This window comes from Notolepis coatsorum, assembly GCF_963971535.1.
Source record: "Notolepis coatsorum genome assembly, chromosome: 19".
In the NCBI taxonomy this organism is placed as follows: Eukaryota; Metazoa; Chordata; class Actinopteri; order Aulopiformes; family Paralepididae; genus Notolepis; species Notolepis coatsorum.
The window spans coordinates 48642328-48655270 of NC_140183.1; the positions used below are offsets into that span (position 1 = coordinate 48642328).

Sequence of the window (12943 nt, forward strand, 5' to 3'; positions counted from 1 at the left end):
CACATTGATGATCTATTAGTGTGGGGGCGGGACCAGGAAGAGCATGATGCTCGACTCCATGCTGTGCTACAAAGAGTGGAAAAAGCTGGCCTCACCCTGAATGTGGACAAATGTGAGTTCTCCAAGAGTGAAATGCTTTTCCTGGGTCACATCATCACATCGGAGGGCATCCGCCCTGACCCGAGGAAGACAGAGGCCATCACAGAGTTGGCGGAGCCTACGAACGTTACTGAATTGAGGAGTTTTCTCGGCATGGTCAATCAGCTGGGAAAGTTCATCCCTCAGCTGGCCGAGACTGATAAGCCGCTTCGGGACCTCCTCTCAAAGAGAAATTGTTGGGTCTGGGACGTGGACCAGGCTATGGCGTTTGAAGCGCTGAAGAAGGCACTGTGTTCTGCTCCTGTGCTGGCTATGTATGACCCGAACAGAGACACTAAAGTGTCAGCTGATGCATCATCATATGGATTGGGAGGCGTTCTTCTCCAGAGAGAGGAGGAGGGATGGAAGCCTGTGGCGTATGCATCACGCTCGCTCAATCCAACTGAGCAGCGTTACGCGCAGGTAGAGAAGGAGGCGCTAGCCCTCACATGTGAAAGGTTCCGGGATTACCTCATAGGGAAACATTTCTGCCTGGAGACCGACCACAAACCCCTACTCAGTCTACTTGGAGCCCAAGCACTGGATCTGCTGCCGCCAAGAATCCAGCGCTTCAGAATGAGGCTCATGCGCTACTCATACTCCATTGTGCATGTACCAGGAAAGTCACTTTGGACAGCAGACATGCTGTCGCGTGCACCTGTGGAGTCACGTATGTCTGCAGGAGATAAAGAGCTGATGGAGAGCACCAACATATACGTGGACTTTGTTCTCGAGAGTCTACCTGTCAGTGCCTCATACGTGGAAAACCTGAAAGAACAGCTGAAAGCTGACAGTGTTTGCTCACGTATTATAACACTGTGCACAGAAGGATGGCCAGCGCATGTAAAAGAGGAACCGCTGTTGAAAAACTACTGGCCAGAGCGAGATACACTCACAGTGGAAGATGGACTACTGTTGAAAGGAGCACGGCTTGTAATACCAGCAACAATGCAAAATGATGTGCTGGCCAAAATACATGAGGGACACCAAGGCGTGGTGAAATGTAAAGCGCGCGCGCATCAGTCCGTGTGGTGGCCAGGACTCGGGCAGCAAATAAATAGCATGGTACTCAACTGCAGGACATGTATACAAGAGCGCCATAACCACAGAGAGCCACTCATGGTGTCTGAACGCCCTGAAAGACCATGGCAGAAGTTGGGGGCAGATCTGTTTGTCTTGGGAAGCAAGACATACCTGCTCGTTGTCGACTACTTCTCCAGGTATGTTGAGATTGCACTATTATCTCACACCAGGTCCACCAACATCATCGTTCACCTCAGCTCAATCTTCGCCCGCCATGGCATTCCAGAGGTCCTGATGTCAGATAATGGGCCACAGTTTTCTGGACAGGCCTTCGCGTCCTTTGCAGCTACATATGGATTCAGGCATGTCACCAGCAGCCCGAGGTTTCCCCAAAGTAATGGCGAAGCGGAACGCGCAGTCCAGACAGTAAAAAATCTGCTGAAAAAGGCTGGAGATCCTTATCTGGCTCTACTCGCCTACAGAGCCACACCTCTCCAGAGTGGTTACAGCCCGGCTCAACTTCTCATGGGCCGACGTCTCCGCACCACTGTGCCGACCATTCCCTCCCAGCTGGTTCCTGCGCTGCCGGACTGCAGTGCGTTCGCTCGGAAGGAGGAGAAGAGAGGCGTGGCGGATGCGGAAACGTACAACAAACGTCACCGTGCCAAAGCTCTCAGTGACTTGTCACCAGGAGAACAAGTATGGGTCACTGACGCTGAAGAGTCTGGGACAGTGCTCCAGAAACACTCCACTCCAAGGTCATACTTGGTGGATCTACCTCAGGGGGTGGTGAGACGCAACCGCCTGCACCTGATACCTCTTCAGACATTTGAGCAGGACAGAGGTTCCCCACTACAGCACCAAACGCCAGAGCCAACTCTTGAGCAGGCTGAGCCAACTCCTGAGCAGGCTCCCATGTCACCGGGTGTGGTATCCCAAGCCGCACCTAAAGGGACTCTCACTCTCAAAACCCGGTCTGGGAGAACTGTAGTGAAACCTAATAGGCTTGACCTGTGAACTGGGGGGGGAAAGGGGATCTGAAATTGTGTAAAAAAAAAAAAAAAAAAAAAAAAGGGCACAAATGTATAAGACAAATTAAATGTATGTAAATATGGTATGTAGAATGTAAATGGTATAGTCTAGTATAAGGCACTATGAATAATAATGTTTGGTAAACAGGGACAGACCTTTCTACACAAGAGGCAGAATAATCCTCTAAGGTTTGAGGAGACAAAGGCAGTCTACCCTTTTGTTCTCAAGAAAGGGGAGATGTGGTGTTATCATAGTTTAGACCATCTATGTGGGCCGGGTCTATTGGTATGACGAACAGGAAGTAAGGTGAGTGCCCGGCCAATAGGAATGGGGCTGGGGACTATGTATAGGAGGGGAGTTCAAGGTAACGGGAGAGTTAACTAGGGTGACCAGGTGTCCCCCTTTAGGTTGTACTGTCCCACCATTTGAGACCGCGTCCCACATATTGAGAGGATGTCCCTCTTTTCGAAGCAAAAAAAACAAATATCGAACACAAGACATTCCTGTCAAGTGATAAAGTTTGAATATTTAAAACAGATGTTAGGTGGTAACAAGCCGGCTGCCAGTGCCAAGATGAATGTGGAGAGATATAATTCTGTATTTAATTTATATTTATTTTGATTTAACCTTTATCTATTTGGTGAAGACGAGTTATTCTAATAAAAAAAATTACATTATCTGTCCCACTTTGTCCCACCAAAATCTTACTGTTGTCCTGCTTTTGGACTTTTTGCATCTGGTCACCCTAGAGTTAACTGACGTGATTGCGATGGTAAATAAATGACCAGATCAGTTCACAGTTGTGGTCTCACGTTATTCCAAGAATACGCGACAATAAGTAGCATGGTAATAATACGTAGGTTATTGATCAATGAATGTATTGATAAATTAATGGTGTACAAATGATACACCAGTAGAAGTCATGTTATTTCCTCATTGTCCTTGCTGTGTCGCCTGCCGTCGCCTCAAAAAATAGGATCGAGGCGATTTTTTGCCAGGCGACAGAAATTGCTGCGCGATCGTCGCTTCAAAATCTCCTGCCGTGTGGGTTCTCTCATTCATAACAATGGAAGCGATAGAATTCTGTCGGTCGTCTCGCTTAAAAAAAATCGGTCGCCTGGCAAAAATCACCCGCCGTGTGCGGACCACTTTAGATAACGGGATTAGAGCCAATGCAAGCACTTCCTTATGTGATAGTATTGTTATCATTTGTGGTGTGTGTGTGTGTGTGTTCTCTCCATTCACGTGCTGTGGAAAGTGTGGTTCGCTGTGAATATAATCCGGCCTGCATGGCCATGGTGTCGACAGTGGTGCAGTCGTAATATGGGAACTGCCCAAACGCCACGTGCACGCGCGCTCCCGCGCACGCGCATACACGTTCCCTCGGTTGCGCACAGAACAGATGATTATTATGCATAACAATGTTTTAAATGTAATTGTAGTTACAATTTCTTTAATTGAATTAACTTAAACTAGAAAAGTAAATACAAACTAAATTAACAATGTAACTTAGAGTTAGTTTACAGAAGGACAGTTTCCTTCAGATTGAAGCACAACTTAATGTCTCATCCTTCCAGTCGGGACCACAGATCAAGCAACCCCCCACCAATTGGTACAGGGCTTGTATTTTGGTTTGGCTCTTCTCGTTGTTATGCTATCGGTATCCTATTATTATGCAAAGTCTAGGTGATAAGCGGCGCGATGAGTCCAGTGACAATTGTGAACGCATTTTTGTGTGCGCGCGTGCACATCCGTGCGCACTTCTGCCTCAGTGATCTACTACAACGGCGTGTAACCGCGTCCTACCACCACTGCATCGCTGGGTGTCGACTGTAATCACTACCAATAACCTGTATGTATGAATGAATGCAATAGTATTACATTTTATGGCAAGCTGAAATGTGTCTATAACCAGATTAACATTGATGTCGAAAGCAGAACTCAACAACTGATAGGGATGTTCGATATTGGCTTTTTTACCTATACCGATATTGTCCAACTCTTAGGCTACGTTTAGACGAGCGTTTTGTGAACAGAAACCGCAAAAGTTTGGGGTGGAATTCTCTGTGCAGACGAGGCTGTAACGACGGAGCACCGCTGTCACACGATTGACGCATATGTCACATGACGTGCTGTGAAGACCCGCCCTACTCTGCCTCTGATTCGCAGACTGTGGATGGGGAATGTGATTGGACCAAAGCAGAGTCACTCACAGACAGTGGGTCCACTCACGCCGCGGGACAGATTCTTGTGTATTTAACCCTTTCACTGCCACACGACAGCCGGTTGTGTGATAGTAAAGGGTTAACCTTCTGTCGTGTGGCAGTGAAAGGGTTAAAAGTACTGCTATAACGCTACGTTCAGAACACAGAACGGCGCGGGCCAGTCGAGGCACCTGCTGGCCCTGTAATTGGAATGAGTACACTTTAAATCCTTTAACGAGGATCCATTGGAGGGCAAGTCTGGTGCCAGCAGCCGCGGTAATTCCAGCTCCAATAGCGTATCTTAAAACTGGACTGATTCTTGTGTCTTTAAAAGTGATTTGATTTGATTTGATTTGATATTTTTTATTTTCGTGTCTTACATACAGATGTATGCCCAGCCCATATGGGCTTACAAGACACATAACAATAAGTATATAATAATATACATTACCAATTACTTAACAAATTACATAGACCAAGATGGCCATAAAAAAAGAAAAATACAAGAAAATACAATAAAACGTAATATAACACAAGCTGTACTCAATGTAAATAAACAGAAAAACAGAAAAACAAGGTGAATTCAAATACAATTATATAGGATACAGTGTGTTTTGTCTCAGGTGCCATGCCTTCTCCAAAAATCCTGCAAAACCGAAGATGTCCTCCACAAAAAAACAACTCAACATACAGCTCTCAGACTGCCAAAACAAATCTGGGTTTGCAATTTGAATTTTTTCAAATAAAGCCCTCCTCAAAGTGGTGTACAAAGGGCAATAAAAAACAAAATGATATTCATCCTCCACCACTCCCAGATCACACAGAACACACAGCCGCTCCTCCTCAGGTTTACCCTGGAATCTACCCACTTCCACAGCCAATGACAGCCAACTGTCTTTAAAAGTACTGCCAATGTAGCCTTCAGGTGATCTCCGTTGATATAGTCAGACATACTTGCTTTGTTTACGTCTCGGCTACTGGCGCATACCTGCTACCTGTGACGTAAGCAGTACGCGCGACCAGAGCCGTGACAACCCTTTCGTCATCGTTTTAACAGATTTATACGGTTTTGACAGTTTAGACGAGAGCGCAAAGCTTTTGCGTTTCTAGGAATTCCACCCTGGAAGGTAGTCTCACTTTTTTGCGGTTTCACCCCGTAAAAACGCCGTTTCCGTATAAACGAAAGGCACATCCGGAAAAAAAATGTGCGGATTCACCTGCTAGCGTTTCCGTCTAAACGGGGCCTAATTTCCGATACCGATATCAACCGATATCAACCGATACCGATGCAGGCCCCCCCCCCCCAAAACGGAATAATTTCAGGTAATTAACATTACACATCTCTTGTCGTGGAATTAACACAAGATTATGCATACCTTTGACAATAAGTAAAATCAGAATTTGTTCTTACTTGCTTGCCTGGGTAAATAAAGGTTAAATAAATGTAAAAAAATATATATATATTTGAAAACCGATACCAATCATTTCTGATATCACATTTTAATGCCAATATCGGCCGATAATATCAGTAGGCCGATAATATCGGACATCCCTTTTTATAAACATGGTTATATTTACTTAGCTTCCCAATTTTCAGAAAGATGTTTTTTTTTAAATGTATAAAATGCAATTACATTAAAAATCAAACAATAAAACAACAGTCAATGTTCCTCTGAGTCTCCCGTATTTGGATGTCTATTGAAAGACAATAGACGTGATTAATTTCATAAATTCATATGACGCAATCAATCATTACACAAAGCCTTCTTAGGGGTGACCATGGCTCAGGGCGTAGAGTGGTTGTCTGGTAATTGGGTCCCAGTGAGATTCTGGCTCCTCCCGGCAGCGTGTCGAAGTGTCCTTGAGCAAGACAGTTAACCCCTAACTGCTCCCGATGAGCAGGTTGGCACCTTGCATGGTTGCCTCCACCATGGGTGAATGCGAGGCATAAATTGTAAAGCGCTTTTGATAAAAGCGCTATATAAATGCAGTCCATTTACCTTCTCATTAAAACAGTCCCACTCTCATGGCCCCCTGCCTCTCTCTCTCTCTCTCTCTCTCTCTCTCTCTCTCTCTCTCTCTCTCTCTCTCTCTCTCTCTCTCACACATACACACACACACACACACACACACACACACACACACACACACACACACACACACACACACACACACACACACACACACACACACACACACACACACACACACACAGAATATTCTCTACCTAAATGCTATATGTTGATGATGATTGTGTGAAGTGTTCATCTCTATTGCTAAGAGATGTTTGAAGGTGTTACTTAGATATTCAGTTTGTTAGTCTCAAGCTCTCCAAAACAACATCTCACAATGTTGTATTAAAGTACATAAAGTACTTAAAGAACTATACACAATGCCTTTCAGATAAGGCAGTCCATAACATAGATATGTATATATATTTTTAATATATATATATATATATATCTTTTTTATGTACATTATGTGCATGCGTAATATAATACCTGAGTGGCAATGGCACAAAATATCATAGCAGGACATTGTTTTTGTGGGTTCCTTTCCTGTTTTCTCAGATGAAGGTTTCCATATCCTGTCTGTAATCCGAATAGGATGTTTGCCAGCGGATGATCAAACACAGACATAGACACTGTAAATGGCAAGTCATATTCCCATGTGTAAAAACATAAACATGGCTGTAATTTCCTGCTTACAGGCATCAAGAAATAACATATAATATAAGATGATAAGATGCTCCTTTATTAATCCCCTTGGGAAATTCAGGTGTCAAAGCAGCATGAGGGGGGATACAGAGCTCCACAGTCCTATACATTCCAGTATATACAATATAGATACAATATAAAATATAAATACAAATATAATATAAAAAGTACAAAAAACAAGATAGTCCAGTGAGTGCACATGGATGAGTCTCGAGTTATCACGTCCCGAGTTCTGACAATGATAGTGATAGTTCTCCTGACCGCAGAGCCGGCCGTCCGAGCCCTTGGTTGTAAAGCCTGATGGCTGCCGGTATAAATGACCGGCCCAGGCGGCTTGTGGTGTGTCGGGGGGGGATGAGTCTTTGGCTGAACATGCTCTTTATTCTGGCTAGCTCCTCATAGAGGGGGTGGGAACATAGGGAGGGGTTTTCCAGGATGGCTTCTAGCTTTTTCCTCATCCTCCTCTCAGCCACCACCTCTAGATTATCCAGCTCACCACCCACTACAGAGCTAGCCTTCTTCACCAGCTTGTTCAGCTTCATATCAGTCAAGTCAGCCACTGGATGCTCCTATAGTCAATTAGCTCAGATAGCGTTGATCTCCACTTGTTTGTGTACCTTATCTTTTGTAGTCTTGTCAAGGCCCTCACAAAGGACCCTGAACATGTGACAGGACAAGCACTTGTTCAGCCGCCTCCTCACCACCCCCATCAAACTGCCCACGTTCCCTCTCACGGCAGCGGAGGAGAAGTAGAAGATAAGTGGGTCCAGGCAGGTGTTGAAAGTGCTACACAGCAGGGCTTTGTCTCTCCAGTCGGGACTCCTCCATCTGATGTAGCCCACGACGTGTGAGATGTTATAAGGGCCAAAGCACAAGGCGAACACCAGCAGCGTCCCCAGGGCCAAGCCGATGGCTCGCAGACGCCTGCGCCGGCCGATGTAATGGAGCTTGGAGAGGATCCTGATGAAGTTGATGTAGCAGAAGCAGCAGATCAGGAAGGGGATGCAGAAGAGGACAATGCAGAGCTCCAGTCGTACAGGAAGCAGGACTTCCAGCTGCTCCTTGGTGAAATTCTCATAACACACCATCTTTTTGGAGCTGTCTGCAGAGCTGTCGTTGGCGTCGTTGAGGCTACCCAGAGTGCTGTGGCTATGAGAGCCAATGTGGGGTACGATGAAGACGATGCTCAGGTGGAGGATGGAGAAGATCCAGAAGAAGACGCTGGCAGCCACGGCGTACAGTGGCCGGCGCGTCAGAGAGTGCTGAATGGGGAAGGCCACACCAAGGTAGCGCTCCACACTAATAGCGGTGAGGAAGAAGGTACTGCTGTAGATGGTCATGTAGAAGATGAATACGGACAGCGGACAGAGGGCATAGGGCATCTCCCACAGCATGTCATTCCGCACCTCCTGCATCTTGAAAGGCAGAAAGAGGAGAAAGAGGAGGTCTGAGATGGTCAGGTTGAGGAGCAGGATGTCGATGGGCGTGGCTTTCTGCCTCACTTTCCTGCAGAAAGTGTAGAAGGCAAGGACATTGGCTGGGAAGCCCAACACAAAGGTGATGATGTAGACAGACAGGCACAGGCCAGTGTGGCACTCTTGCATAGTGGTCCTGCTGCAAGTCAAGTCACTCAATAGTGCAGGGGGACAGAGATGTGTCACATCACGTCTTGGTCTCTAGGGGGCGATGAAAACACTCCAGTGCAGGGGGCTTGATCAGTGAGAGAGTCTAGAAGAGAGTCATGAGACAAAGGCTGGGTCTGGCCTATTGGGTCAACGGCCTGGAACAAACCCGGTTAGACAGTGAGGTTTTCCTGTCCCAACTGATAAACCAACACTCATCGTCTCCTTCAGGGCTCGGAGTTCTGGTGATAAGAAAGAATGGAGAGATATTACTGAGACACTGTGCACTATTTTGGCCCATTGTGCATTTGTCACTTGATTTAAGAATGCACATAAATATATATTTTCAATATCAATATTCAATGAGAAATATAGGTCACTGTAGTTAATGGAAGCACATTTTGTCGCCTCCCTATGAGGTGGTTTATTTGTGGCACTGAATTGTCCATCATTAAGAGCCCTGTATGTGAGTCTGGCTCATGCGTTTATATACAAACTGATATCACAGTCTTATTGCTTCCTCTGTAAATACAGTACAATAATGTCTTATCGTTAACTCCTAACCACTGCTCTCCTTACTCACACAAGCACAATACAGCTTGTAAAAATGATGACGGTCATAAAGGTAATGTCTACACACACAAGGTAATGTGTGACTCAAACACTGTGGTTTAGTACTAAAATATATTTCTGTAGCGAATGCGCCTGGGAATATATTTATGACTGGCACATTTGCTACAGAGATGCCTTTTAGTACTAAACTACATTATATATATATATATATATATATATATATATATATATATATATATATATATATATATATATATATATATATATATATATATATATATATATATATATATATATATATACTGTATACAAAATTAACATTGAAGAAAAGTGATAGAACCTTCACAAATCTGTTTTGTGAAGAAGACATGTTGCTAAGAAAGGCGAGGTCCTTACCTTGTACACTGCATCAAATAAGAGTGAATAAGGAAGACAGAAGTCTAGTTCCTCTCATTTAAAGACTCATTACTAATATGGGGGAATTATCACTGTCAACTACTGGAATGTGATGAAAGACAATAATTGACAACTATTTAAACAACTCATATTTTCATATTTTTTGGAAGAAAAAAAACTGAAAGAAAAAAACTGAAAGAAACCGTAGCTTACCTCATTCCACTGTGATTTTTTTTGGTGCACCCATTTGTAACTATTGCCAAACTCGATTTTCTCTGTACAATCTCTCCGGCAGTCTTGAGCTCCTACCTGCTGTCGACTCGCACGTCCCCTCTATTTACAACAAGATAATCTAAACACCCAGTACAGATAATGGAAATGATTAGAACGATACAGACGCAATCTATCTCCCACACTTCCCAAAGATGGTTTCCATAGTAAGCACCAGCCTGTGGTGTAATCAGAGCAGGACGGATGGTCATGGGCTGCACTCGTGTCTGGTCCTAGGTATTAAATCGTGGCAGTTATCTAGGGCCTGTTGCTCCTAAATGTACAGCTCTTGGTTATGAGGAGTAGGTAAAAGCGGTGAAGGATTGGATACAAAAGAGACTTGGCTTTATTCAGGACACTCCCTCCCAACCGCACCTGTGAGGAGGGTGCCAGTGCATCATCTGCAGCTGTTCAAACACCGCTCTGTTGTTGAGCTGCCATATAATGTACTGTACATAATATTCATGATTTACAGGGTTATTATGGTAGGTGTGCTTATTACTCACGTCACGTTCATTGACTCTTTTATGAATTTCTTTTGTATTCTATAGCCAGTCAGAGTGGAAAGTCCCAAAAAGGTATAGGAGGTCAATGTGGAGGTCAATGTGTAACACGCAACACTTGATGAACATTGTTACTCAGCTGATAGAGTTGTACCCTTCTTGCTGTCTTGTCGTACAGAACTTGTAAGTCGCTTTGGATAAAAGCGTCAGCTAAATGACTAAATGTAAATGTAAATGTAAATGTGCTTGTCGTGTGCACTGCACCACCTAATACCAATACAATTAGGTAAATTTTCTCCTGGCAACTTAAATAATGCATAAAAATAGGGAAACAATGTCCAGGCACGCACTCCAGGTTTTTCCAAATTTATTGGCAGCCTGTAATCATGACGCAGAATGCAGAAAGCAAGCCATTCTGAAGAAGGTGTGTTCACACCGAAACGTCATGATTACAGGCTGCCAATAAATTTGGAAAAACCTGGAGTGCGTGCCTGGACATTGTTTCCCTATTTTTATGTATGATATCAGAGGTTACAGCACCCAGTGTCAAGTCTAGTGATGTGAGCGTGTTCTACTACTTTTTTCAACTTAAATAATGCACATTCAACTGCAGTGGTGAATTTCATGAGGTAGACGTTCACAAAAGAGCTTTGAGCATTTGAGCTATTGACCGTGTTTTTCATTCAAGACTGCCCCGCAAATAACAACACATTTCAATATGCAAGAATTCAAGCACAGAACTAATTGTGTATTGTATTGTGCAAGCAAGTGGATTAGAGTTATAACATAACTGTATTTTTGTTATACTGTATTTATTGTATATATAAAATTATGGTATTAGTTTTGCCATCGCAGGATAATGAGGTCCAGAAATGTAAATCAGAAACCATTCATATTCTAGGCAAGAGGGAGAATTATAAATCAAGAGAAGAATAGACCCATGATGAGAGACCAATTTTGTAATTTCATATGCCATATATTTTTTTCTTTGAAAATGATTTATAAACATAGATCCTATATATATATATATATATATATATATATATATATATATATATATATATATATATATATATATATATATATATATATATATATATATATATATAATATAATATATATATATATATATACATATAGAACAATCCTATAGATATGTACTCCACCGAAGGAAAACAGCACAGAAATGATTCCATAAAGCATACAGTGGTATATAATAGATAGATAGAAGATAGATAGAAGATAAGCTATATAACAGTCATTTGGGCTCACAGCATTTTCCTGACATTATTGAGCAGGGCAGTAGGGGTAGAGCATTAGGGCAACCATGCAGCCTTCCCATCAGCTTCTTCAGGACATCTCGAGATGTACCCTTGAAGGTGGAGGAAGAGAAGTAGAAGATGAGGGGATCCAGGCAAGCATTGAAGGTGCTGGTGAGGAGAGCCTTCTCCCGCCAATGTGCACTCTTATTGTAGGCAAAGCCAGACACGTGGGACAGGTTGAACGGTGCAAAACATACTATGAACAACAGCAGTGTCCCCAGAGCCAGGCCGATGGCTCGGAAGCGCTTTTTAGCAACAATGGTTGACTGCTGGGATATAATTCGGATAAGTTTGATGTAGCAGAAGCTGCATATGAGCAAGGGCACACAGAACAAGACCAGGAAGAGCTCCAGTCGCACAGGCATCAAGATCTTAAGCTGCTCTTTAGTGAAATGCTCAAAACATCCGTGTTCAGCGGTATGGTTCCAGCTGGTGTGGTAATGCATGAAGAAAACTATAGACACGTTTCCCATGGATATTACCCAGAAAAACACACTGGCCACCACTGCATACAAGGGCCGTCTGTGTAATCTGTACTTAATTGGGAAGGCCACACTGAGATACCGTTCAACACTGATGCCAGTTAGGGTCAAGATGCTGTTGTAGATGGTGCCAAAGAACACATATTTGGACAGTGGACAAAGGAATGCTGCCATGTTCCAAAATCCATCACTAGCTGCCTCCTGCATCTTAATGGGCAGGAAGAAGAGGAAGAGGAGGTCAGAGATTATCAGGTTGAGGAGGAGTATGTCGATGGGTTTGGCTTTCTGACCCATCTTCTTGACGAAGATGAGGAAAGCGAAGATGTTGGCCGGAAGGCCTGCCACGAAGGTGATGATGTAAACCGACAGCAGCAGAGCTTTCTCTCTGTGCTCAGCCTCAGTGTGTTCATCAGCCTCAGCCTCCATTCTGGAAAAACAGGAAAGGAAATGTGTTCATTCCATTACGACTCCATTATGTTTCTATTCAAGTCAAGCAACAATCATGTGTAAGTCTTTAGAAACGAATGATCACAAATACAAAAACATACAAATAAACAATAATAAAAAAGGATTGCGGGAGAGTGTCCTGTCAACAGTTCATTACCACCCTCTGGACAACTAATCTGGCTAGGCAGCTATTAACTAATGTTATATGAATTTA

The 12943-nt window shown here is 43.6% G+C and overlaps 2 protein-coding genes across 2 annotated transcripts; both read right to left on the bottom strand.

Moving 5' to 3' along the window:
• Positions 1-7698: 7698 nt before the first annotated feature.
• Positions 7699-8718, bottom strand: LOC311246295 (free fatty acid receptor 2-like; the record flags this gene model as incomplete). The annotated part of the gene is made up of 1 exon (XM_084336438.1): positions 7699-8718. The coding sequence occupies one exon, from the start codon at positions 8716-8718 to the stop codon at positions 7699-7701; it is 1020 nt and encodes a 339-aa protein (XP_084192564.1).
• A 168-nt stretch (positions 8719-8886) lies between these two features.
• Positions 8887-12708, bottom strand: LOC311246495 (free fatty acid receptor 2-like; the record flags this gene model as incomplete). The annotated part of the gene is made up of 2 exons (XM_084336645.1): positions 8887-8978; positions 11850-12708. The coding sequence occupies 2 exons, from the start codon at positions 12706-12708 to the stop codon at positions 8887-8889; spliced, it is 951 nt and encodes a 316-aa protein (XP_084192771.1).
• Positions 12709-12943: the final 235 nt, after the last annotated feature.